We start from the raw sequence: 27,779 nt of genomic DNA on the forward strand, positions 1-27,779 counted from the left end.
ATTTTGACCCTTCGCTTGTTTGATAATAGCATACTCCGTAACTGAGGAGTTAACGGAATGTATCAAAAATGAGTGGATTCATTAGTCTATACTCTATATACTTTATGTGATAGTTTTAGAAGTTAAGTAAGCTTAATTCTCAGTAGAGAAAAGTTTATAAATTGTTCTTAAAATTTACCCAGTTATCTATATCTATCTTTATTAATTAAGTCAATTCTTCTTTAAAAGTGTTAAATTTTTGAACTATCAAAAATGCCCAAAATTTATATAATTTAAGGCACATTAAACGATACTAAAATGGTAAAATACTTGATGAAAATAGATCAACCATTACAACTTAGCATAAAATTCACTGAGTATGTGAATATAGAGTCACTATGGGGGTATGAGTGAAATATTTTGATCATCTATAAAATAAGAAAAAAAATTGAGGAGCTACTAACGGGCTTTTTTAGTCTAATAGGACAACAATGAAACTAATAAATCTCTAATACACCGTGAGGCTAGAAAGATGCTCATGTAGACCATGAAGACTATGAATCCGGCAAAGTACCAACATTAGTTTCATGGAAAAATTAAAAAACCGCACCGTATCAGACCATACCAATTTAACTCGAAGAATATTGTAATGTAGGCTTTATTTGTGAGAGAAAAAAAAAAAAAAGGTAATGTCGAATGAGCTTTTCAGCCTACGGGTCAAATGATGACCCATATGTCAAGCATACCCATATGTCAAGCAAGTATGCTTGACATTAATTTGATCCAAAAAAATGCTTGACAATTGGGTAATTTGAAGTTAGCTCTGCAATTGGGCTAGAAGCCTAGAAGCCTAGAAGCCTCTATTAACTTGTCATGTATGAGGCCCTTCCTGGCTTCAGCATAGGGAAGCCGGGATCCTAGACAACACAATGATACTATTCAAGTTCAATTGATAATGAATGGTTATTCAACATGTAGTCTGTATCAATAACGAAAATACACCCAAGGAACCAAGTCATAAAATGAGGAAGATGAAGAGAAGGTGCGAGGGTAAACGAGTTCAGCAATGAACGTCTGGCAGGTTGAACATCATCAGATTGCACAAGATTTTCATGAACATCATCAGGTTGAACATCAGTACATCACCGATATCGAATCTTAATGATGATTCCTTTGTGTCAAGTGCTTTACGAATAGAAGCAGTGCAAAAAACAACCTGGGAGAGAGAAAGAGAGTTTTCAGCAAACAAAAGAAGATAAATCACTTGCATATTCAACTTGTGACACTGAGTTAACCATCTTTTTTATTTATTTTGTTTTTCTTAACCTGATAGCCAATACCATCCTGCACCCAAACATGAAATTCAGGAAACTCGAGCACATATGACTATATGTGATAATCTTCATTAACAACACAAATCTTACTGGTATCCAGGAGGGGTGGGGTGAGAATAAAAAGAAATCTTAAAAGAAAAAACTCTTCAGTAACAACAAATAACATTTGGGTAACACCCTTAAAACTGTAATCTTCAATCATCAACTTACTCGACAATTCCAAGAGTGAGGGAAAACTGCCACTCTTTCCAGTCAAGCCTGACTACGAAAAACGCCTTCCCAAGAAACTCAATGATGATAAACTACAGAACAGCAACATAAAGTGTAAACAGATGGGAGTGTATGTATGCCACACACGACAGAAAAGAAAAAGAGTACAAAATGTCGCACCTGAATCACAAGAATTATTCCCACTATTCCCAGAAACACGGAGTTAGCAGTAATCCATTTCAAAGGATGGTCCAGTCAACCAGTCTTTCGAACTTCGAATTCAATGGAAATCTGAGATATGAAGAAATTGGATTCCTTGAAATGATAATAACGCAGCATATGGAATTTAATGGAAGAGAGCAGCAGATCAGGGATTGCTAATGTTTAGAACGCAATGAAAAGATAACTTTTTTCAAATCATTTTGCTTTATAACATCCAAAATCAAAATGGGAAGCTTGTCATAGTCCTCATATTGCTGATGGCATAGTAAGGTGCCTTTTAGAAAAATTTAGACAGAAAAAATACCTCAAAAAGTAAAATACAAACATAGGCAGCATCAGGAACTTCTGATGTTTAGAACCGCAAATGAATAAAGAACTATTACAAATCACTATGCTTTATAACACCCTAAATCAAACCCAGAAGCTTTCTTCTGATTAAAAACAAAGAAAAGAGAAATCACTTTCTATTTAACTAGTGATGACTAAAGTACCTGACATATAACAAATGTGTTGAATATCATTGTATTTTTCACTTTGGTGGCGTGGTCTCTGGTATCATTTTTCAGTAAACTCCCTCCTTGAAAATTGATGACAAGCAGGGTAATAATTTGGTACAGAACCTGAAAGTTCCAAGCCACATTTACAGTAAAAAAATTATCACAAAGACAATGGTAATAGTTTTGGTTGCTTTAGTTCAAGAAAAGAACATGTACCTGTATCAACAGTCTCTTCCACCGAATATATTTTGTAAGAGGTTGTCTGTAAAATATTGCACCAGAAGCGCGTTACTACAACCATCACAGAATTTGGATTTATTGACTATTGAGCTCAAAATTCAAGAGATAAGGGTCTAGTTTTTTTTTTTTGAGAAGAAGGGTCTAGTTTAAGCAACCATATTGAAAGCAAGAGCATAATATAACTATATCAGCGAAAAGCAAAAGTGAAGAGACTAGAAAAATAATCATCAAAACTAATTAGTTTATTACTTCTTTGAGCATGAGGCAGATTATGATTTTTCGACCGGGGTTTGCTACCATTATATCTGACTGATTTTTTGCAAGGACAATCACTGAATGGAGAATTGTAAAGTTATAAAAATAGACGGTTGGACTTTTTTTTTTTTACAATGTAGAATTGTAAAGTTAGACACACACACAAAGAAATCTTACCCTTGGTCAATAGGGGGTTCGTCCATCAGGCGTTCAGCCGGATATTCAGTAGCCAGTACTAGTGGTCCAAGACCAAATATGATAACATTCACCCACACAAACTGTGCAAAGGACAAGCAAAACAAATTAACACATCAACATCCTTAGGTGCATCAATGGAGAGATATAAAACAGAAAGTGCAAGAAACAGAGAGAAAACCTCCACAGCATTGAGCGGAATGTGACCATAGTAAACTGCCGCCAAGCAGTTTATAGTTACTGCTACAATATTGGCTGTCAGTTGCTGCTGCATAACTCTCAGAACCTTTTCATGCATAGATCGTCCCCATCTGAAACCCTGAAGAATTTTAATGTCATTGATGAATCAGCAATTTAAAGTAATAAAAAGAAGATCCAACATCCAGGGACATAATAAACATGTTTGGAAGTAGGATTCGCTACACTGAATTTTATTTCTCACCATATTCAGTCATCAAGTTTTGTAGCTAAATTGTAGGGGTTGTCTATAGTACTTAGATGTTTATCATACACTCATTTACATCTAATTGAACCAAATTTACAACATTGACAACAAAGTTATCATATTTGTTTTACACATTTACATATATAATTGAACCAAGTTACCACATCGATAACAATTTGTTCATAAACTTGTAAAAATATTGTAGGTGGAGTAATTACCTCAAATAGAACTAAAATTACCCAAAAAATAACTCTATTTACCACACTGACAACAACAGTAAATGAGTGTATCACATACATACAGGTACCGTAGAATTTCTCTTAAATTGTATTGCAATATTTCATTTATCATATATGGGCTTACTCTGGAGTCTGGACCTCATTTGACTATTATAACAACTATATACTCTCATATTTACTGGAATATTATTTGGTACAGAAAATTCAGTTAAAACCGAGTACTATTGTATAAACTATTTTTCAAGCCAGCAAGACTTTCGCAGGAATTATTTTCTGCTGATCACGACCTGACAACTGTCCATCAAGAACTCACCATTTTTTTTCTCCCAGAAAGTATCTAGAAGGGAAAATAAAAATCCCCCACTGAACAAATTTCAATTCAATCATTCCCTCACGAATTTTGCATGTGGAGATTCATATGAGCACATAATAGTGAAGAAAAGGAAGATAAGAAAGCAACAGCATAAACAAACCTTGGCTACAGTAGCGAAATTTCCATCCAAGATTATGATATCTGAACTCTCAACAACAACTTCAGTCGCTTGTTCACCCATAGCAAGACCAATGTCGGCCTAAATGTGAAAGAAATAGATATAACATATAAGAAACACCATCACGCATCACATGTCAGAATATAAATCTACTGTTGACTCACATCCCAACTTTATAGAAATGTAGTAAATCAACAAATTAACTCTATCATGGTGACAAGCAGGATTATATATAGCTGTCAAAATAAATAACAAGAAAAAAGCAAAAAGAAAAGGCCAAATACACCCTGTGCTCGAATTGCAACAGTTTGACAGCTACATGAGCAATTGACAAATGACAACGCTAAAACATCCGGGCCTTAATCGAATGAGCGACAAAAACTCCACGGGTCATTTTCATAATTAAGAAAAAAGAATATATAGCAAATAAGAAAATGCTCTCGAACCTCTTGTAGTGCACGAGCATCATTACTGACAGATCCAGTGACAGCAACAACCTTTCCTCTTTTCCGCAGTGCTCGCACAAGCAAAAGTTTGTCATCGGGGGTAGACCGTGGCATTACCTACACATGTATATATTGAATGATATATATTCAACACAAATTTCATAATACTTTAATTCTTAATATCATCAATAAGTAATACAGTTATGAAGAATAGATATGAGATTCTCAACATACCAAAATCTTCTCTGCTAATTCATCTCTCTGACAAGGTTCTGATAGTCGGAACACTTCTCCTTCAACAATTACCTCACTAGCATCTGACCCATCAGAAGCAAGTATGCCACATTCCATAGCAATTGCTTTTGCAGTTTGAGGATCGTCATGCGTAACAAGGCGTACCTATATATGGCTCATGATGTGGGAAATTTCTTCAGATTCAAATCATATTGAATTGAAAATTATCAAACCCAAGCGCTCATGTATCTGTTTTACAACTTTAGTGTTTTTTTTTTCAATTTTTTTTTTTTTTTAGAAATCACAATTATTTGTAACCATATGATATCCTCATGATACTTAAACATAGTTCAATTAAAACAACACATGCTTCAGTCGCTAAAAATAAAACAACACATGCTGAGGAAAGAAAAAAGCCTAAACGAATTATACAATGGTTCCAAAACGAATTCATTTTCAGATAACATTGAAAATTAAATCAACTTTCAGTTTTCAAGAGAGAGAAAGAGATAAAAATCCAAATGACAAAGGTGCTGCACAAACAACTAAGTAGAGACCTTAAGGAATTTGTCTGTTAGGGACAAAAAGAAATGGCAAATAATTGAGGCCTTCTAATGAAGACTTTTTTGTGAGACCTACTTTTTAATCACATTTCCACACAAAACAGTAGAAGCTTACTTGTACTCTGTAATAAGTTGATGTTATAAACAATAGTCAATAGTGTCTACCAAGTGTCCAAGTAGTACCTTAATGCCAGCTCTTTGCATTTCCGTGATCCCCGCTTGAACATCATCCTGCAATATGTTGTCTACATAAGCTAAACTAATACAGTAATATAATTTTTTTTTTTTAAAAAGGAAATAAACTCCAACCTCCACCACACAAAAAACACTAGATGTTAATGTAAAACATCATCCATACCTTTCTCTTCTTTGCGAAAACTATCCTCAAGGTTTTAACTTCTTGAATACTATTAAGTTTACCTTTCTTGTTGTGATTACTCGCCTATAATCATAATACGGAACTTTCAAGCGGTAATAAAAAATTACCACGTTGTCCAAAGTAATTCCAGTCATGTCACAGACAGCATCATTGCATAAGGCCATGGTTTCACATACAGCTGGCCTCCGCACCTACATTTCAAGTTCAACCAAACATATGAATTTTTTTTTTTTTTTTTTGGTTACAAAGGAGGCCAATTTGGCCTAAACACAAAAAAATGCAAAAACAACTAAACATATGAATTGAATGCAAAGAATACTGGCCATAACAAAACTGAAGGGACTATAGCTACTTGGGAAATGAAAGTATACATATGAAGAATCACAAACAAATAAGTTACCTACCAAGATGTTGTCTGCCTTCATCTTTTTCATTGAGCTGAGACGGCTGTGTCACAGTCAAAGACAATTAAGTGAAAGAAAAATCAAATTTGGAATACATATGACAGAAACTTAGCAGACAATTTTTATTCTTTGGTATAAGGATAATAATTCATAAAATGCTGTCAAGTTTTCCTCTAACTATAAAGAAGTGTACTTCTCTCGATCTAATTCCATCCACCTTATGCCCACTAGAACTAAGACTAGCACTTTGGGTGATGACATTCTAAACAAGTAATGTCAATGCGATTATATTTTCATACCACAGTAGCTGACCAAATAATGGTAATTAACATATACTTATCGTTTTAAAATAAATGGAAATTGTTCACAAATAAATCAACTGTCACATAATCGCATTTAATGTGGGTTCTTTCGCATTTACTTATTAAATCACCAACTCATGATATATACAATAGGATGAGATGAGTAATTGGAAACGAAGTAATTTAAAATCAATCTACTAAACACAACTAGTTAACATTAGCACTAAATGGTACTGCCAAAAGTGGCATGCTGAGTATTAAAATCAGAGGACACTATATCATTGATCAACAGGACTTGGATAAGTGTGTGTATGTGCACATTAACACATGCGGATCAACTGGCATAAACATGCAGTGATTGATTGGGATGTGTTAATTTGCACATCCACAATTGCCAATTCCCTCTTCAGAATCAGCCTGTGGATCGATAAGCCATTATTGAATCAGGTCATCAGTTGCAAACAGGTTTGAAGTAAATATAATTCGGACCTATTTTAACATGAACAGTCGGGTAGACTTACCTTATGTTTAAAGCTAAAGGAAGCACTTCAGGTAATGAAACGACAAAAATGGCGACCTGAATAAATATCCACTTATCAGTCAACAGCAAACCTGTACGTGTGTGTGTATAGATATGTAGATATATGTACAGACATACTGCAATAATACTAATTCGAATGACTTCTTCAAGTGTACTTCCAGGTTCACGACTTCCATTTGAACTATCACCAGTAAAGAAGTCTCTGCAGAAATTGTATTTATGCAATCATAGGTCATTCTAAAGAAATACCGGGGGAGTTAGCCAAATTAATCTGGGGGTTGAATACCTGATCCAAACAACATATGCAACAATGGCAGCAACCATGAATCCGACAGCACCCATGAAGGTAGCAACCTCCTTTAAAAGCACCTATGAAGAGTCCTCTATGGTTTAATATATCGCGCATTTACAATTAAGAGAATAAAATCTGTTACAACAATAGTTGAGTGAGCTGACCTGCAAGTGGGTTTTATTCTTCCGTTTCTCCGTGTCTTTTGAATCGGCGCTAGCCCTGAGCCTTCCCAATTCAGTAAATTTCCCTACCCCAGTTACCTGATCAAAGCAACCCTTAGTGAAAAAGGAAAAGTACAAGCCTACCAAAAACAGAGAAGCAACAAGCAGGTAAGGTTTGATATAATATTTTGAATGGGTCTGGAGAAACTACATAGCTACCTGTAACGAAGAGGAATAAGTAACAAAAGCTGTTAAGAACAATGAGGCAATGATCACACAAATATATCAAGAGTATGTCAGCGCAGTAGAAATGGTAATAAAATGACCATACATGTGATATATAAAGGATAAGTCTGTTTGTTGGTAGCTAGGGGGTACGTCGGTGCTATAATTGTGGAGGGATTTAGCGCCATTGGCCCTATAGAGCTACTACGTAATAAAATTCCAAAGACCCAGACTGATCACTTTTCTATTGAAGTACACTCTACTTCATATTCTATACTACACAGAAAATCAGGTAGGACTTCTGTATAACTTTGCGAAGGATTATGTTTTCATAACTAAAGTCACTGACCTATGACCATTGATGATTTCTCTCAGCCAGTGAAATTTAGTTTAAGAGTGCTCTTGGACCCTTAAGAAGCTCAACCATACATATAGATACAATCACCAGATTACACTTAAAGACTAGAAACAGAAAAGTATAATCTTTCCCTCTAGTTTGGGTCACGTTCCCCTTCTATTGGCAAAATCTGCATGTGATGCTTGTACGTGTGCAAAGGTCAATGGTATTGTTTGTGTTTACTTAGTTACAAATTAAACCACCTATAGATGTGTAAAATTTCTGCTACGTGTTACCATGTACAACTTTTGTAACATTTTTAACTTTAGTGAGCTTAGACAGTGCCCTGCTGATGTAGGACGAGATTTTAGCTAATTTCAACCAAAAATCTCGAAAAGAAAGAAGCGTCTTCACATTAATAAGAATAATTTGAATATTGGAAATTGGTATTCAAATAGGCTTCTTAATGATGGAATTAATCATAAATTACTCTTTTGGATATATCGGGATTCTCGAGCAAAATCTTGATTGGGATTCCAAGCGTAATATTATTTAGTATCTAGGATTTTATTTTCGATTTTTATTTAATCAGGTTTAATTAAGTTTTCTAGTTTTAGTCTATAATAAATTATTCTTTTTGTTTTCTAGTTGTATTAGGTTTATGCTATGTGCCCTATATATAAGGCACATCTTAGATTGTAATATTCATTCAAATTATCAATAAAAAACCAAATATTAGAGAAGTTTCTCTGTGTTTCTTACGGTTGTGCCCGTAATTGCTAGTGGATTCTAGCTCATCTCATATGGCTTTCGACGCTTGACGGAGCCTCTTACTATCGTGTTCACGCTTCCCGCATCATTTGGTATCAGAGCGGGTATCGCCCGCTTCTTAGCAGACGACGATCCAAGGGAGAAGTTCACTACCACCAACCTCAACGATGCTGGTCGTAGAGTATCTATCAAAGAAAGTTTCGTTGAAGAGGAACATACCAAGGGATTTGCCCTAGGACAACCTCATCAATCAAAAAAAAAAAAAAAAAAAAAGGGAAAAAAAAGAAGAAGAAAGAAGAAACATGGAACATTGGATATTCACAACGCCAGATTACGACGACTTCCGAACTACATGTGTCATCAAAGACAAGGTATGCTCTGTAATAATTGACAGTGGTCTACGAGAGAATTTTGTAGCAAACAAAATTGTGGATTATTTTCAATTGCCGACAGTGAAGCTGAGTGATCCATACTGGATTCCATTTGGGGAGGATGAATATGCACAAGTAACAGAGGTTTGTAAAGTTCCTGTCTCTATGGCAAAATTTTATAAAGAAGAGATTACTTGTCATGTGATTGATATGGACGACACTAATGTGCTTTTTGGAAGACCATGGCATGAAAGCGTCAAATGTGGTTATTGCAAAGACAACACATATTTATTTAGGTGGGAGTCGCACAAAATTAAAATCAAGCCTAGAAGGAAGAACGTCAAGAATGACCATCCTGAGGTGTGTGAAAAGGAACATGAAGAAGCAACTTTGAAGATTGAAGAGAAACTCATTAAGGATAAGGAAGCTGATTCATTCATCACATCGATATCCATGTCATGCTTGCCTAATTGTGTTCAAGAACAACCCAAGGAGAAATCATTGCCCATTCCTTTTCAAGTGGAGGAGTTCAAGTTTCAAGATGCTTATTCTAAACTTGTCTACGGTATTGGATTCATGGTGATACCTTTTAATTTCGAGAATATTGAAGTTGATGGCTTATCATGTTTTATTCCTACTAATGATCGAGCTGCATACAAGAGGAACTCGAGGTCGAGTTCTTTTCAAGTGGAGGAGACTGATGTAGGACGAGATTTTAGCCAATTTCAACCAAAAATCTCGAAAAGAAAGAAGCGTCTTCACATTAATAAGAATAATTTGAATATTGGAAATTGGTATTCAAATAGGCTTCTTAATGATGGAATTAATCATAAATTACTCTTTTGGATATATCGGGATTCTCGAGCAAAATCTTGATTGGGATTCCAAGCGTAATATTATTTAGTATCTAGGATTTTATTTTCGATTTTTATTTAATCAGGTTTAATTAAGTTTTCTAGTTTTAGTCTATAATAAATTATTCTTTTTGTTTTCTAGTTGTATTAGGTTTATGCTATGTGCCCTATATATAAGGCACATCTTAGATTGTAATATTCATTCAAATTATCAATAAAAAACCAAATATTAGAGAAGTTTCTCTGTGTTTCTTACGGTTGTGCCCGTAATTGCTAGTGGATTCTAGCTCATCTCATATGGCTTTCGACGCTTGACGGAGCCTCTTACTATCGTGTTCACGCTTCCCGCATCACCTGCACACAAGAAAAATCTGAAATCTTTACCAGCATAGTAGCACTGCCATCTGCTACTTTCCAGCCAGACTGTAGAAATGGTTTCCTTGAATCCTCGTGAAACTGCAGAAACAAAATATTGTACTCACAAAAAAAGAAACAGAGGAAAAAATGAAAAAAGGACAAGTTCAAATAAACAAGGATGCAGAACAAGCATGAAGGCTCACAATCATGCTCTCTCCAGTGACTCTGGACTCATCAATTGCAAGTGAGCAACCACGGATTAAAATGCCATCAGCAGGGACCTAGGGATACAATCAGAGAACCAACACATTTTGCATTTAAAATGAAATTCAAAAATATATAATAGATTACATAACACTGGAGCCATGTAATTAAAGTGTTACTCGTATTATAGTCCAAAGATGATGGGGCAATATCTTAGTGAGACGAAAAAGGAACAAACTAAATAAACAATAAATCAGTTATGGTGTGTTTCAGGATTATAAGGAATCTACAAACCTCATCACCAAACTCAAGGAATATAACATCACCCACAACAATATCGCAAATAGAAACTGGAACTTGTCGACCAGCTCTGATAACCTGCAGAATTAGAGAATGAGCCCAAAAATTACCATTTAGGTGAAAGATTAGGTATATATCATTATACACAGGTCCTGTCACATTAGCAATATGCAGATAGAGTAAAAGTATTTCAAGTGAGGGAAAAACAATACAAAATGACTACATTTTATGAAATTGAATTAATATTACAAAATGGATTACAGTTATATATGGACTACTAACTATCTCAACTACCTTTTGGCAATTACTTTGCTTATCTATATTCTTAAACACTAAGATCCTCAAGCAAGTGATTGATAATAAGAGACATTGACTAGTACATGACCTAAGAATCTTCCTGTCCTATAAACTGGTTTACATCAAATATAGAAGTAGCAGCCAATATTTGATAATCCTATAGCTCCTTTCCTCACTCTTTAATAACTTGGTCAATCCTGAACCCCGACCTATAGAATACCAAGGGTACGAGAGTGTACGATGGAAAAAAAAAAAAAAAAAAAAAATCTACATGTTCTGAAATTCAAGAATATTTGACCACCCTAACTTACATAACTCAAAAAAATATAAAGTTTTAGGGTGCAAGGCAAACTTAAAACCTTAAAACCAACATTATCCTCTATTTAAATGTGCTTAAAAACTAAATTCATATTGACACGTTTACTTACTTAGAAAGGAAAAAGTCATGAATCGGAGATGATTCATTCCAAGTCATGAATCGGAGACAACTGGAATGGGAGAAGAAAAAAATATTCCTAATCCCATACTCCCCTTGGTTATCAAACTAAAAGTTATTCAGGAATCGATTTCTAATAATGAGGTGAGACCCACACCCAGTGCCGGCCCTGGGTATAGGCCCAACAGGCCTGTGCCTATGGCCCCCAATTTTCACGGGCCCCCTAAATCAAATTAAGTTATATATATATATATACAGTCCGGCTACACTAAGGATGTCCTTAGTTTTTCTTAGGTACGAATTTCCGGTTTTCACCCACTTTTCGATCAAATTTTCACATCTTAACCGTTCAGTTTTTAGGTCCTAATGTACAGATCACCTCTGCAAAATTTCAGCCAAATTGGTGATCATTAAGGCATCCAAAACTGCAAATTAAAACAATGTAAACGAACGGTTCCGGTTCGACAGATTCGGTTCGTTCGTGTAAATTACAGTTTTGGACGCCTTAACGATCACCAAATTGGCTGAAATTTTGCAGAGGTGATCCATACATTAGGACCTAAAAACTGAACGGTTAAGATGTGAAAATGTGATCAGAAAGTGGGTGAAAACAGTAAATCCGTTCCATAAGAAAAACTAAGGACATCCTTACCTGAGAAAAATCCTATATATATATATATATATATATATATATATATATATATATGTAAAAAAAAAAAAAAAACCTGGAGATATATCATATCAATATACTCTCATTCTTTTATTTCTTCTTTGACTCCCAAAGTGGCCGTCTTGTTCTTTCCGTCTTGTTCTTTGCCAACAATCATCATCATCATCATCTGCAAAACCTGCAATCATCATCATCTTCCCCATCTCCACTTCTCTAGATTCCAGAATCCCAAATTCTCCCATCTCAAATCTAACAGGTAATCATCAAAGTCTCAATTTCTCCCACTTTAATTTCATCATCTGCAATCATCATCAAAGTCTCAATTTCTTGTTCTTCATATGTTTGTTGTTTTTTATTGGTTTTTCTGAATTTCTAGCAGATTTGGGAATTGGCAAGAGCGGAAGAGCCAAGAAGGATTTTTGAGTCTAACACAACAATTTCGTTGGGTAAGTTTGTAATTATTCTTTGAAAATTCAAATAATTTTCAATGAATCAATGATTAAGATGTTGGGTCTGTTTTCTTGATTTTTTTCCCTTATTTGATTCGTCTGGATTCCCTGTTAATTGTAAATGGAATGATGGGTAACTCATACTAGTGCTGCCGTAGTGGTATCAATGATGCAAGCTAGCACTTTACATATATCATGAATATATGATTAGTCTTCTTTGGTATAAAGTCATCATATTTTAGTCCTATATGCTAAATTTTGAAGCTTTTTGGGGGGACCAACCGACCAATTGAAAAAGATTTAGTCGAAAAGCTTGAATATTCAAGCTTCATTGAAACTTTTGCAGCTAAGAATGCAAGAAGGGTAATTTTTCAGTAACAAAAATACTGATTATTGTAACTTTAAGTTCTTTATTTGAATTAATATAATATTTTGGTAAATGATATTGGAATTGCTATATTGCTATGTTACAATGGGGAGCCCCATTTTTATTTTTGGCCTAGAGCCCCTAAAAACTCAGGGCCGGCCCTGCCCACACCCATTCCAATACTAGATATGATAGTAAACAAAGGAATCCCATACATTGGAATCATTCCCACATAACGCGGGAAATCTCATACACCGAAATCATTCTCTTCATTTTCATTCTCATTTCAGGTAAGTAAACATGCCATAAATTTAAACATGAGAAACAACAATGAGGTGTAGACCGTCAAATCTAAATAAAAATGGCAACAGAAACTCCTTATACAGCTTCATTTACTCAGGTCATATTAGGATGACCTTTTTCGTTAAAAAAGAAGAGCCAGTGAACATGCATGCACAAATCCTTGCGAATTAAAAATGAGTATAGTCTATTTACAACGTTATAAGAGTCAATAACAAAGATCAAACCAATTTCAACAGGGTCAATACGTTTTAACACTCATGTTAAACCAAATGATTTAACATGAGTTTCAATACTCATGTCAAACAAGGTGGAAAAAACGATGAGTATATATATATATATATATATATATATATATATATATATATATATATATATATACACACACAGGGCCCTTCTAGTGAGGGATCCCTTTTTTTTGTCTTTTCTAGGGATAGGGCATTAGACCAACTTTTCGATCATATTTTCACATCTAAACCATTCAGTTTTTAGGTCCTAATGTATAGATCACTTCTGAAAATTTTCAGCCAATTTGATGATCGTTAAGGCATGCAAAACAGCAATTTACCATTATAAATACGGACGGTTCCGGTTCCACAGATTTCGGTCCGTTCGTGTAAATTGCAGTTTTGGATGCCTTAACGATCACCAATTTGGCTGAAAATTTGCATAAGTGATCTATACATTAGGACCTAAAAACTGAACGGTTAAGATGTGAAAATATGATCGAAAAGTTGGTCTAATGCCTATCCCTATAAAAGACCCAAAAAAGGGATCCCTTAGTGGAAGCCCCCTCTATATATATATATAATACATATATACACACTAAAGTTGCTAAGACAACTCTAATGACCAACAATTTTTTTTGGCTGGTTATTACATTGTAAGAGATTAAATCTTTGATTTAACCTAATTTATTTCCATTCTCCCTCACCAATTGAACTAACTGTTAGGATGTGATGAGAATTAATTAGGAAAGGAAAGTCCTAGTTGGACTTGGTTAGTCTTCCTAATTGGACATGGTTGATGTCAAAGTTTATTCCTATCAGGAATAGGATCTTTTCCCCTGTACAAGAAGGTTTGGTTTTCCTACTACCAATTGGATTATAATTGGGGTGCCTATATATAGAGGGTATGGGTAGTAAACCAAGGCATGGTCGGTGCATGCGATCATCGACAAGAGTGTATATCTCTTGGGTAAGGGAGCAGAGATTTCAGGAGTGAATACTCTTGGGTGAGAGTGAAATCTTGGGAAATTCTATGAGTGTGGGTGTACAAGGGTTATGGGTTTGGGTTATGGTGATTTAGCTCAATTGTATCTTGTACTGTAATTATTCTCATAGTGAAGAACAGGTATCTTCGGGAGGACGTAGGCATGGATTTATGTTGAACCTCATTAAATCTCGGTGTTCTCTTGTCGCTTGTCTTGTGGTTTGTTTACTTTTCTATCAGTCTACTCTGTGAGCCTTGACGAGAGGGATTCTAATTTCCTTAACAAGTGGTATCAGAGCCGAAGGTTCGGCAGGGACACCTCATCATTCAAGGTGGAGTCAGTTAGATGGTTAAGGTGTTAACTCAAAAGTGCATTAGGTGGAGCCAGCTCGAGGAAAATTTCTTGCAACGTGGAGCGGGTCAGAAACTCAAGAAAGTCCTAATCGAAGGTAGTCGATAGGTGGAGTGACTCGGAGGCTAGGTGGTGCGAGCCAGACTCAGGAAAAATCCTAATCAAAGGTGGAGTTGCAAGAGACCAGGATATGACTCAAGGGAATGATGGTTGGTAAGAGTGTATATCTCACCAAGGTGGTTCGTGGTGTCAACGATCGTGTTTGTTCGTTGTTCGTGGTATTCGTTCGCCGAAGGTTTGCATGTTGATCGTGGTTGTTCGTCATGGCTTCAGGTATTGCCTCATAGTTTGAGGTGGAGTAGTTTGACAGAAAAGGAAGTTTCACTCTTTGGGTATAAGTGAGTGAAAGACATCCTAGTTCAACAGGGCTTAGTAAAGTGTTGAAGGGAAAGGATGTGAAACTGGAGAAGACAGCGGATAATGCACGGAAAACTGCAGGGATTTAGTGATCATAGCAGGTCTAAATCCAGAGGCAGTGATGCTACAAGCGTCGTGACTAGGGTCATATGAAGCAAAAGGCTTGGATGGCATTGCTGTAGCAGAAACCGATTTTCATATGGAGATGCTCTCACAATCTCCATAGGTGACACATGTTCTTTGACTGGATATTAGATTTGGGATTGGCGTACTTTGGGTGGTGTGACGATGTCCCAAAGTTACAGAGGAATTTGATATTCAGGAGCTAGTTGGTTTCCAAGGGCTATAAGTGTTTATAGCAGGTGGAGCCGAAAAAAATCACACATGGCGGTACGGTCCTCATACAGGGAGAACAGTGTGGTAGGTATCATCTGGTATGTCAGACCTCGATGGATAATGGGAAACAGGAGTGCGCATAGGCGAGTCTCATTTGCGAGTACAGCAGAGACGTCGTTGACAAGTTTCCGAGTTCAGATGATGGTGAGAAGGAAATCCTGCTAGGGAAGGGGTTGTTTTGAGGTCCCTCTTCAGAGTCAGTTGTTGATTGTTGACTTGGTGCAGTTACACATAGGATTGGCCGTTACGAATCAGGGAGGACCACAATTGATTCAGGCTATGTGTTGCTGGTAAAAAAAAAAGCCAATGGTTAAAGATGGTGCAAGGGAATTTTGCATGGCATTCTCATCAAGGTAGAGATTGTTAGGATGTGATGAGAATTAATTAGGAAGGGCAAGTCCTAGTTAGACTTGGTTAGTCTTCCTAATTGGACATGGTTGATGTCAAAGTTTATTCCTATCAGGAATAGGATCTTTTCTCCTGTACAAGAAGGTTTGGTTTTCCTACTACCAATTGGATTATAATTGGGGTGCCTATATATAGAGGGTATGGGTAGTAAACCAAGGCATGGTCGGTGCATGCGATCATCGACAAGAGAGTGTATATCTCTTGGGTAAGGGAGCAAAGATTTCAAGAGTGAATACAGCTCTTGGGTGACAGTGAAATCTTGGGAAATTCTATGAGTGTGGGTGTACAAGGGTTATGGTGATTTAGCTCAATTGTATCTTGTACTGTAATTATTCTCATAGTGAAGAACAGGTATCTCTTGGGAGGACGTAGGCATGGATTTATGCTTGTACATACATGTACATTTGCAAGCATAATTAGCTCTAATGGGCTACGCTCATTGTACCGCCAAAGGTACTAATTCCAACCAAATGAATGACATGCAGACACACCGCCAGGCGGGCTACAGCCCCAACGTCGGACCACCTCCAGATCGGCGACGACGCGCCGCCACGCGCCGCGCCAAGATGGCGTCAGAAGCTTCTAAAACTGGGAACTGAAGCATATCTGTAATAACCCGAAACTTAGTATCACTGTAGAGCACTCTAAGATACCTTAAACTTAGAAATAATCCAAGTATCTTCTAAGCATTTATTTTCTCGATTAGAAACCGATGATACCACATGCTATACTTACAAGTTATAATAGAGTTCTAGGAACTTACTAAAATACCTTAGTTCGTATTTCTTGTGTATACTCGATATTTATTATTGAGCCCAATACTATTACCTATATTATTTTTGTGATGCATGTCATTTTAGTACTAGTTATTGCTAACACATATTTTGAATATTACGAAATGACATATCAATCTTCGTATTAGTTTGAGAAAATGTGTATCTATGTGTATATATGTATACATGATTCAAATGCCAATACATCTAGAAGAACTAATCTGATTTTTCTTTCTAACAACCATAACATTCCTTGGAAATTTCTTGGAAATTTCCTTGTAAATGCTTTATAGACTTTCAACTCACTTTTGACTTACAAGTAAGATGCTAAAGATTAATTTTTAATGCATCTTTCTAGTCTTTATAAACATGAAGCTGAATCATTTTTCCTTCAAGCCTTAAGATCAAGTGCAAAACTGATTTGGAAGTCTTAGTTGTAGAGAAAACTCACCTCACAAATCCTTCATCCTTTTCTTTCAAGAAACTCCCTTTGTTTTTCTCAAAGAAGTCCAAGCTTGGATCCAAGACCAAAATCTTCACTTCACTTCTGAGTTTCTTAAGTAAGTACATGATTACATTTTTATATTCTTTTGCCTTTAAGATTTATCAAAATGCATAACCGATGATAAAATGGAAAAGAATCTGTTTTGCTGCAGTCATATATTTTCGTGTTTGATAAAAGTTAATCTTGTCAAAAATAATTATATTTTCAGTTTCTTCATGAAAAATCCTTCAGTTTAGGCTTTTGAATCACTAAAAAAGGTTAAGAAATGAAGAAGTTATGGCTAATCCAAGTTTTCAACTTTTAAACTCGCTGGAAATCTCATACCGCCATCACAACTTCAAAAATTCATATCTCCCTCATTTCTTATCCATTTTCTACAAACTTTATATCAATTTGAAGCTTAGGACCTCTACTTTTATTCTGGAAAGTTTGAGAAGTAATGGTAAAATACACAGTACGTAAAGATTTAAACATCAAAGGTCAGTTTCAAAAATATCAGTTTCAGCACTGTTATGGTTCTTTTACCATTTATGGACTATATCACTCTGATCTGGACTACATGACTTATTCCATTGAATTCCTTATGAAAAATCCTATGACTTGGTGTCCTCACTTGACTATTTCGGACATGAAGTGAACAAGTTATAAAAACAGAAAGTTGACAGTACTTGGTACTATTATTTTGATTGACGAATGGACACTTCGGACTAAGATTTCTAATACTATGAAAAGAGGACTACTAACTCTTTGACTACTAACTAATATTCTCTTACTACTTCTAATTTACAGTACCTTTATTTTATTGCACATTTACTTTCAAGTTTAATTTGCAGTACCTTTATTTTATTGCACATTTACTTTCAAGTTTAATTTGCAGTACCTTTATTGCACAATTACTTTCAAGTTTAATTATAGATATATATATATATATATATATATATATATATATATATATATTTATGTATATATATTTATGTATATATATTAATTTGTCCACACAATTTCAGTTATATTTACTTATGTAAGCTTGTTTATATGCTTGTACTTTATTATTACATATTTTACTTGATTCCAGTTATGTATAAGCTTATTTTTAATTAGCTTATTTTTAATTATGTTGTTTGCTAGTGAATTTACTTATTTGTGTTATATAATTATGCTACATATGTTTTCATATGAGGTTATTCCTGAATATATGTATGTCTCTATATGTGTGTGTACATATACATATATTATGATCTATAATTTATAAAGATTGTATTTTGTGAATTTGATTATGTCTGAGAAGTACAATTGTGAAGCCGGGTGTTATCTACATCCCCGTGCTTAAGTGAATTACTGGTAAATGTGTTTTGGTGTTATGAGACGTTAAGCCTGGGCCCTAGTCCCTTCAGATAGTGCACTATTATACTCTTAGGAAGGTTGCTTACTTTGAGTATACATACTTGGGTATAGTACGTTGGACCCTGGTATGCTGCGGCTTACCCATGCTTTGGTATTATGGACCCTAGCATGTGGTTTCCCGTGTTTTGGTATTATGGACCCTAACACGTGGATTTATAATTTGTTACCAGTTAATCCGAAAATTCACTAAAATGAAAAGTGTACTTATATTGTTTTGATCAAATATCTATCTATGATATATTGTTAATATGTTATGGTGTTAAGTGAAAAGAGAATCGAGCATGCATTGTTTTGAGGTTATTTGCACCTATTATTGCTGCAGTATTTGTTGATTCGATAAAAGAGATGTGACTATGTGATATTATTATGAGTTTTACAAATATTGATATATGTGTCTGTTGTGTGTATACAAATACATACTTAAGATTTGGTGTGAACATATAAATGGTTCTCGGTACATTTTTACTTGGTTGTTCAGTTTTGATTTCTTATAAGACACATTAGTATAAGAATGTAAGCTGTACTTACTGGGTCTGTGTTACTCATGATGCTACACCTTCATGTTTTCAGGTAACGAGTAGATGCATGGGGAAAAAGGGGATGAACCTACTAAATAAAAGAAAGTTTTTTTCCTACTACTATTTCAAGAGAATGAGTACTGTAATATATTTTGCTAAACTTTGGTATTGTACAATTAATGATGTCATTTTCTAATAAAAGTACTATTCAGATATATCTATATATAGTCTTTTACTTTCTTTCAAAAAGGAAGTTCTATTTAGTTTGGCTCACATCCCAAATTCGGGTACCATATTTCAGTACAATATTGGTCTCAAGTTTGGGGGTGTGACAGATTGGTATCAGAGCATTTGTTCTCTTAAGTTTTGCCTAAAACAAATATATATATATATATTTTTGTAAAACTTAACAAGAACGGGGAGGGTTATATTTATATGTGCATGTATTGTCCGAAATATAAAAGTTGCATCTACTTTCTCACTTATAGTTGTTGCATCTTGAAGTTTTGTGTTTGAATTATATGGTTAATATTTTAGGAAAGCCTTGTCTGATGCTTGTAGTTAAGTTGTCTTTAGAAAGTAGCTCTTAGAAGCCTTTTCTAACCTGTGTGTAATCCGTTATGCTAGATTTTGTTTAGTGTAAAACATTTGGTTTAAGAATATTTTGGTTTAAATTGTAGATTACTTTCTTTAATTAGGACCATGGCCGATAGAAGAATATAGTTATGTCCCTTCTTTAGGGTGAAGCATGACGATGATGGGATTTGGTACTAAGGATAAGGAATTATCGATAATGATTTGGAAGGATTTTGTAGGACTCTTCTGGAACATATACTTTCCTTTCCAGTGAAGGATATGTTAGTGAGTGACTTCCTTTTGTGAAGTGTTGTTCTATGTAGTATGTTGCATGTTATATTTTTTTTTTTTTTTTTGTTGTTGTTACAGATGAGTATTTTACAACTTTGTTTGTGTGTGCAATACCATGTGACAATTAATGAGTAATTCGGCGAGGTTGGATCTCATCTTGTTATGTTCGAAGATATTGGAATGTTATTGTAATTTTGGAAAATTGCAAAAGAGGAGGACTCTACATTCATTCAGTCTTATTACAAACCAGAAGCAAAATAAAGTTATTGTCCAACGAAAGTTAGAATGCAGAAAAAGAAATACAATAAGTAAAAGATGAATTGTTTTTACTTTTTCCCCTTTAATTGGGAAAGCTCAGCAATCTCCTCCCTGAGTTTGGTGATCTGATCATCGACCTCTTCACTGTCCTGCGAGTCACTACTGGTTAAGTCAAGATCTTCCCAAGGAACATGAGGAGCGGTGCGCGGGCGAGTGGCAGCCCTTTTGCTGGTTTCAGCCTCAGGAGGAGGGTCCTTATGGAGTGACGCAGCAACGTCCTTGCAAGGAAACCCAGGAGGATGACACTGCATGTTATTGACTTCTTGAACAAGCTTGTTCATTGCAGTGTGACAGCGGATCAAAGAGGAGTTCATGTCAGAGATGTGATCGATCATGCATGTGACTCGCCGATCTGTCACCATGATACCATCGCGGAGAGAGGAACGCAGAGCATCGATCGAGTCAGACAAGCTCTCTAGGGTGGCCACAGGTCGAGAAGCACGAGCAGCCGGGGAGGAAGGGGACTCGCTAGGATGCAGTCTGGGAGAGCGTCGAGGCAGAAGAGGGGGAATGCGGCTACGCTCACGTATAGGACGACGGTCCCCAGGACGAATGAGGCCAGCGCGAGTGGCCGCTTGACGACCTTCTTCTTCTAGAGAGAGAACGCGGCGTTGATTGACGCCCATGCGAGCGGTAACCTTGGTTCGAACCATGAGGAAGGAGAAGAAATTTGAAAACTACACGCTTAGACAAACCCTAGTGCAATCCGAAGGAGACAAAAAAAAAAGGGTTTATATAGAGCACAAAATAGGGTTGAGAGAAGGCGAGAATTGAAGAACGGGGATGATGAGTGTTTAAGAGAGATTGTTGTTAGAAGGATTGAAATTGATGAAGAAAGGATTTGAGAGGAAGGCTGAAGAGTTTGAGAGAGAATGGCTGGGGAAAATTTCTTTTCTTTGGTGTGAACAGTTTTTCTCCAGGATGCACCTATTTATAGAACAAGGTGAGCAGATCTCCACCGTTGGATGGACGATCTCTGAGATTCAATCTACGCGTTGGATTAAAGTAGCCCTAAAACACGGAAAAGTTGTTGGAGCGTGGAGAGCGTGTAGGGGGACCGAGCGAATCTCGAGACGCTGTGGCAGACAGCTTTCGCCGAAAGGGATCTGCTTTCCGTAAATCACGGAAGCGACGTGTCGTGACACGTGGAGTGTACCGACAGTTTGTTTTTATTCTATCGCTTATGATAGAATAAATAAAAGGAGTTGCATGGAGAATAACGAGTGCAGCTGGTGCTCTAGTGGTTGAAGAGCAAAGCTCTTGTACAAGAGCTTGTGCTCCAGTGGTTGGGGACAAAACTTTCGTGCAGCAGGTTAAGGTTTCGAACCTTGCCTCCCCCTTTATTTTATTTATGTCGCCTATGACATAATAAATATAACGCGTGTGCATATATTAATGAAATCAGCTCTTGCTTCAGTGGTTGGGAGTAAAACCTTCGTGTTCGAGGTCGGGAGCTCGAACCTTACCTCCTACAAATATTTTTGGATCTCGTGTATGCTCGACATACGGACGTATATACGGTATGTACGGTATGCATACGTATATACGGTCTGTACGGTATTCATACGTATATACGGTCTGTACGGTATTCATATGGTATGTACGGTATGTATACGTATGTAAAGTCGATACGGTATACCAACGGTATGTACAACTTCATACCGTAGCCGAGCTGAAAGTTGGTGGGCCGAGTTTCCAGCCCAAATGTTCGGCCCGAATGTTAAGCCCAAATGGTCAACCCAAATGGCCGGTTCGAAATGCAGCTGGTCCGATTTCTTCAGGCCCAAATGGTCAGCCCTAGTGCCTAACCCAAGGAATGAGCACGTCCAAGACGAGGTGATCAAGATACTATGGAGTCACCAAGATAAGTGTGATGCTTCGTGGGAGCTAGAATCAGAAATGAGAAAGAAACATCCGCAATTGTTCATAGAACAAGGTACGTAAAATTCGAGGACGAATTTTCTTTTAAGGTGGGTAGACTGTAATAACCCGAAACTTAGTATCACTGTAGAGCACTCTAAGATACCTTAAACTTAGAAATAATCCAAGTATCTTCTAAGCATTTATTTTCTCGATTAGAAACCGATGATACCACATGCTATACTTACAAGTTATAATAGAGTTCTAGGAACTTACTAAAATACCTTAGTTCGTATTTCTTGTGTATACTCGATATTTATTATTGAGCCCAATACTATTACCTATATTATTTTTGTGATGCATGTCATTTTAGTACTAGTTATTGCTAACACATATTTTGAATATTACGAAATGACATATCAATCTTCGTATTAGTTTGAGAAAATGTGTATCTATGTGTATATATGTATACATGATTCAAATGCCAATACATCTAGAAGAACTAATCTGATTTTTCTTTCTAACAACCATAACATTCCTTGGAAATTTCTTGGAAATTTCCTTGTAAATGCTTTATAGACTTTCAACTCACTTTTGACTTACAAGTAAGATGCTAAAGATTAATTTTTAATGCATCTTTCTAGTCTTTATAAACATGAAGCTGAATCATTTTTCCTTCAAGCCTTAAGATCAAGTGCAAAACTGATTTGGAAGTCTTAGTTGTAGAGAAAACTCACCTCACAAATCCTTCATCCTTTTCTTTCAAGAAACTCCCTTTGTTTTTCTCAAAGAAGTCCAAGCTTGGATCCAAGACCAAAATCTTCACTTCACTTCTGAGTTTCTTAAGTAAGTACATGATTACATTTTTATATTCTTTTGCCTTTAAGATTTATCAAAATGCATAACCGATGATAAAATGGAAAAGAATCTGTTTTGCTGCAGTCATATATTTTCGTGTTTGATAAAAGTTAATCTTGTCAAAAATAATTATATTTTCAGTTTCTTCATGAAAAATCCTTCAGTTTAGGCTTTTGAATCACTAAAAAAGGTTAAGAAATGAAGAAGTTATGGCTAATCCAAGTTTTCAACTTTTAAACTCGCTGGAAATCTCATACCGCCATCACAACTTCAAAAATTCATATCTCCCTCATTTCTTATCCATTTTCTACAAACTTTATATCAATTTGAAGCTTAGGACCTCTACTTTTATTCTGGAAAGTTTGAGAAGTAATGGTAAAATACACAGTACGTAAAGATTTAAACATCAAAGGTCAGTTTCAAAAATATCAGTTTCAGCACTGTTATGGTTCTTTTACCATTTATGGACTATATCACTCTGATCTGGACTACATGACTTATTCCATTGAATTCCTTATGAAAAATCCTATGACTTGGTGTCCTCACTTGACTATTTCGGACATGAAGTGAACAAGTTATAAAAACAGAAAGTTGACAGTACTTGGTACTATTATTTTGATTGACGAATGGACACTTCGGACTAAGATTTCTAATACTATGAAAAGAGGACTACTAACTCTTTGACTACTAACTAATATTCTCTTACTACTTCTAATTTACAGTACCTTTATTTTATTGCACATTTACTTTCAAGTTTAATTTGCAGTACCTTTATTTTATTGCACATTTACTTTCAAGTTTAATTATAGATATATATATATATATATATATATATATATATATATATATATATTTATGTATATATATTAATTTGTCCACACAATTTCAGTTATATTTACTTATGTAAGCTTGTTTATATGCTTGTACTTTATTATTACATATTTTACTTGATTCCAGTTATGTATAAGCTTATTTTTAATTAGCTTATTTTTAATTATGTTGTTTGCTAGTGAATTTACTTATTTGTGTTATATAATTATGCTACATATGTTTTCATATGAGGTTATTCCTGAATATATGTATGTCTCTATATGTGTGTGTACATATACATATATTATGATCTATAATTTATAAAGATTGTATTTTGTGAATTTGATTATGTCTGAGAAGTACAATTGTGAAGCCGGGTGTTATCTACATCCCCGTGCTTAAGTGAATTACTGGTAAATGTGTTTTGGTGTTATGAGACGTTAAGCCTGGGCCCTAGTCCCTTCAGATAGTGCACTATTATACTCTTAGGAAGGTTGCTTACTTTGAGTATACATACTTGGGTATAGTACGTTGGACCCTGGTATGCTGCGGCTTACCCATGCTTTGGTATTATGGACCCTAGCATGTGGTTTCCCGTGTTTTGGTATTATGGACCCTAACACGTGGATTTATAATTTGTTACCAGTTAATCCGAAAATTCACTAAAATGAAAAGTGTACTTATATTGTTTTGATCAAATATCTATCTATGATATATTGTTAATATGTTATGGTGTTAAGTGAAAAGAGAATCGAGCATGCATTGTTTTGAGGTTATTTGCACCTATTATTGCTGCAGTATTTGTTGATTCGATAAAAGAGATGTGACTATGTGATATTATTATGAGTTTTACAAATATTGATATATGTGTCTGTTGTGTGTATACAAATACATACTTAAGATTTGGTGTGAACATATAAATGGTTCTCGGTACATTTTTACTTGGTTGTTCAGTTTTGATTTCTTATAAGACACATTAGTATAAGAATGTAAGCTGTACTTACTGGGTCTGTGTTACTCATGATGCTACACCTTCATGTTTTCAGGTAACGAGTAGATGCATGGGGAAAAAGGGGATGAACCTACTAAATAAAAGAAAGTTTTTTTCCTACTACTATTTCAAGAGAATGAGTACTGTAATATATTTTGCTAAACTTTGGTATTGTACAATTAATGATGTCATTTTCTAATAAAAGTACTATTCAGATATATCTATATATAGTCTTTTACTTTCTTTCAAAAAGGAAGTTCTATTTAGTTTGGCTCACATCCCAAATTCGGGTACCATATTTCAGTACAATATTGGTCTCAAGTTTGGGGGTGTGACAATATCAGTCCCACATCGAAAACAAAGAGAAGATCAACCTCTTCCTCACCTATAAAAGGTCCTCTCCTCTCTCCTCATTAATTACGCATTCAATACTTTACCTACTGTTACTCTGTCAACATAAATACATTGACTAACTTAGGCATCGGAGAGTTGAAGACCGCCCAGCGCGGTCTCCCTCTGACCCCCCTTTGTATTTTACTTGACAGGCAACGGAGGCTCTGAGAACACTAAGTATCGATCCGCCCACCGGATCAGCGTTATCAAAGGTTCAGCTACCGCCGAACTTTTAGACATTAACAATGCTGAACCTCATTAAATCTCGGTGTTCTCTTGTCGCTTGTCTTGTGGTTTGTTTACTTTTCTATCGGTCTACTCTGTGAGCCTTGACGGGAGGGATTCTAATTTCCTTAACACTAACCTCATGGGATTTGTGATAACCAACAATTTAACAACCGAAAGGATGAACCTTCAAATCAATAAACCGAAAAACGGAAACGAAAATCCTATATATCGAGAAGGATAGGACATGGAAATATACCTTCAATTCTCTGTATCTCATTTTCTCCCTGATAATCATATGCTGGAGACGAGCTTGAGTATAGTTAGGTAAGACTGCAAACAAAAGATGGAAGCACGCAGAAGGGAATCAATAAATTAATAAACGTTAATTGCATGTTCTTTTGTCTGTGGCTAGTAAATGTTAAATGAAAGAGAGAGATGAGGTAATATCTGTGAGATAGGAACATGCTTTGTAGATGAGTATATGACCATCAAAATTATACTACAACAACATATTGATTAAAAGTTTAAAACGTACCTGAGATAAAAATGAACATGGCAGCTACAATAGCAACGCTGAATACATCGTGCCATCCCAGCTTTTTAGTCTGCAAGCAACAGAAAAAATACAAATACAATTATACAAGAGATGTAAAGCAAACTGTCGATATTTGAAACACAACGAAAATAGAGGATAGCAAGGTTCAGGCAAGAAATAAAAGCTAGAGAGGAGTATAGCCGACCGGAAATTGAAGAGAATGGCTCTGCTACATTAACCTAGCTTGTTTAATTAATTATAGTTTCAGTTACTAACCTTCGAACATGATCCTAAAATCTAATTTACTTATTATGTAGCTGACACGTCAAGTTAGTAAACAAAATCTTTTGGGTCCTTGACCAAAAGCCCCAAAATGAGCCAAAGTTATCTCACTCACCCCAACAATAGATTTTTATTCCCACTAACCCAATTTAAAGAGAAATGACAACTTTGCCCTTCACCTAATTAAAAAACTACATGATGCCATTGTCCTCTCTCCTCTCTATCCACACTGCCAGCAACCCCTCTCTCTCCTCTCTCTCTCTCTCCGGCACGATTCCTGTCTCTCTCAGCGTCGCTCCACTGTCGACGACGTTGTCACCGGAGAAGTTGCCTACAACGACAGCGACGGCGACAAGACCCTCAAATGCAGATCGTCACCACCGCTACGCGATCTCGTGAAGATCGTTGATGGTCCCGGAAAGCAGAGCGTCCGATGACGATGTCGTAGTCCGTGATCGGCTGCGTCGTAGGGATCTGGTGCTCCTTGCCGTCGCCGATCACCCCCTCCTCGTCTTCGTCGTCTTCAGCCCATGAGTCAAACGATAGGTCTGCTGCATCAGGTCTGCGATTTTGTCTTCGCCGACTGGCGCGTCGGGAGTCGGCGTTGCCATGTTTTTTATGATTCTTTGAATCAGAAATTGTGTGTCGTTGATGGTTTGGTTTCGATTCGTCTGCATTGACCATGGAGGAGTCTGAGGTGCCGGAGTCTTCTCGGAGCTTCTCAGCCTCCAAAGCTCTGGCCTTTTCATTATAATTGGATTGATCAACGGTAGAGCTAATGTGTATCAAAAAAAAAAAAACCGGTAGAGTTGTAAAGACCAGTTTCAGGGATTGGAGGAAGAAAGATGAGGTAGCAAAAATGGCATAAGAAACTGGTTCCAGAAAGTGAAGGCTTCATTCTCAAACAAAAAAAAAAAAAGGTGAAGGCTAAACAGAGAGATATGTGAAGGAAAGAGGGCAGAAGGTCCAGAAGGAAAGAAAAAAGAAAAAAAAAAAATTATTAGTGGACAATAGACATGTATTGCCCTTCAATAGACGTCTGATAAAAGTCTATTGGGGGGTAATACATGTCTATTGGGGGGCAATAGACGCTTTAAATTGATGTAATCTCTCATTTTTTTTCTTTAATCAAAGTTTTATTTGTGTAATTTTAGGAAGATTAATTCTCATTTCGGTAATCAAAACGTCTATTAGGGGGCAATAGACGTCTATTGGGGGGCAATACATGGCTGATAAACGTCTATTGGGGGGCAATACATGGCTGATAGTCGTCTATTGGCCCCCA

General features: G+C 35.9%; 1 protein-coding gene and 1 long non-coding RNA gene across 2 annotated transcripts; one reads left to right on the plus strand and one right to left on the minus strand.

The window, feature by feature from the left end:
* Window positions 1-847: 847 nt before the first annotated feature.
* Window positions 848-10,508, minus strand: LOC133709241 (calcium-transporting ATPase 5, plasma membrane-type-like). Its single transcript, XM_062134916.1, has 18 exons — window positions 10,372-10,508; window positions 7,433-7,528; window positions 7,263-7,345; window positions 7,094-7,178; window positions 6,957-7,012; window positions 6,134-6,176; window positions 5,837-5,920; window positions 5,534-5,581; window positions 4,788-4,952; window positions 4,554-4,670; window positions 4,090-4,188; window positions 3,114-3,251; window positions 2,915-3,015; window positions 2,459-2,504; window positions 2,237-2,365; window positions 1,704-1,814; window positions 1,524-1,615; window positions 848-1,195 (listed from the first exon to the last, which is right to left on the minus strand). Exons 1-16 carry the CDS (start codon window positions 10,375-10,377, stop codon window positions 1,779-1,781), a joined length of 1,332 nt encoding a protein of 443 aa, XP_061990900.1. The 5' UTR covers window positions 10,378-10,508; the 3' UTR covers window positions 848-1,195; window positions 1,524-1,615; window positions 1,704-1,778.
* Window positions 10,509-12,340: 1,832 nt separating this feature from the next.
* LOC133709247 (uncharacterized) lies at window positions 12,341-19,567 on the plus strand. Its single transcript, XR_009846187.1, has 3 exons — window positions 12,341-12,507; window positions 12,631-12,697; window positions 19,405-19,567. It is a non-coding gene; the product is annotated as an uncharacterized LOC133709247 (long non-coding RNA).
* Window positions 19,568-27,779: the final 8,212 nt, after the last annotated feature.

The sequence above is a fragment of the Rosa rugosa genome, chromosome 5, assembly GCF_958449725.1.
Source record: "Rosa rugosa chromosome 5, drRosRugo1.1, whole genome shotgun sequence".
NCBI lineage: Eukaryota > Viridiplantae > Streptophyta > Magnoliopsida > Rosales > Rosaceae > Rosa > Rosa rugosa.

What these genes read in the sequence shown, in the direction of transcription:
- LOC133709241 (XM_062134916.1), bottom strand. An exon ending in AATTAGCAGAGAAGATTTTG is followed by an intron (nt 4,671 to 4,787) that starts GTATGTTGAGAA and finishes ATACATGTGTAG; the next exon opens with GTAATGCCACGGTCTACCCC. An exon ending in GGAAGAGACTGTTGATACAG is followed by an intron (nt 2,366 to 2,458) that starts GTACATGTTCTT and finishes TGGAACTTTCAG; the next exon opens with GTTCTGTACCAAATTATTAC.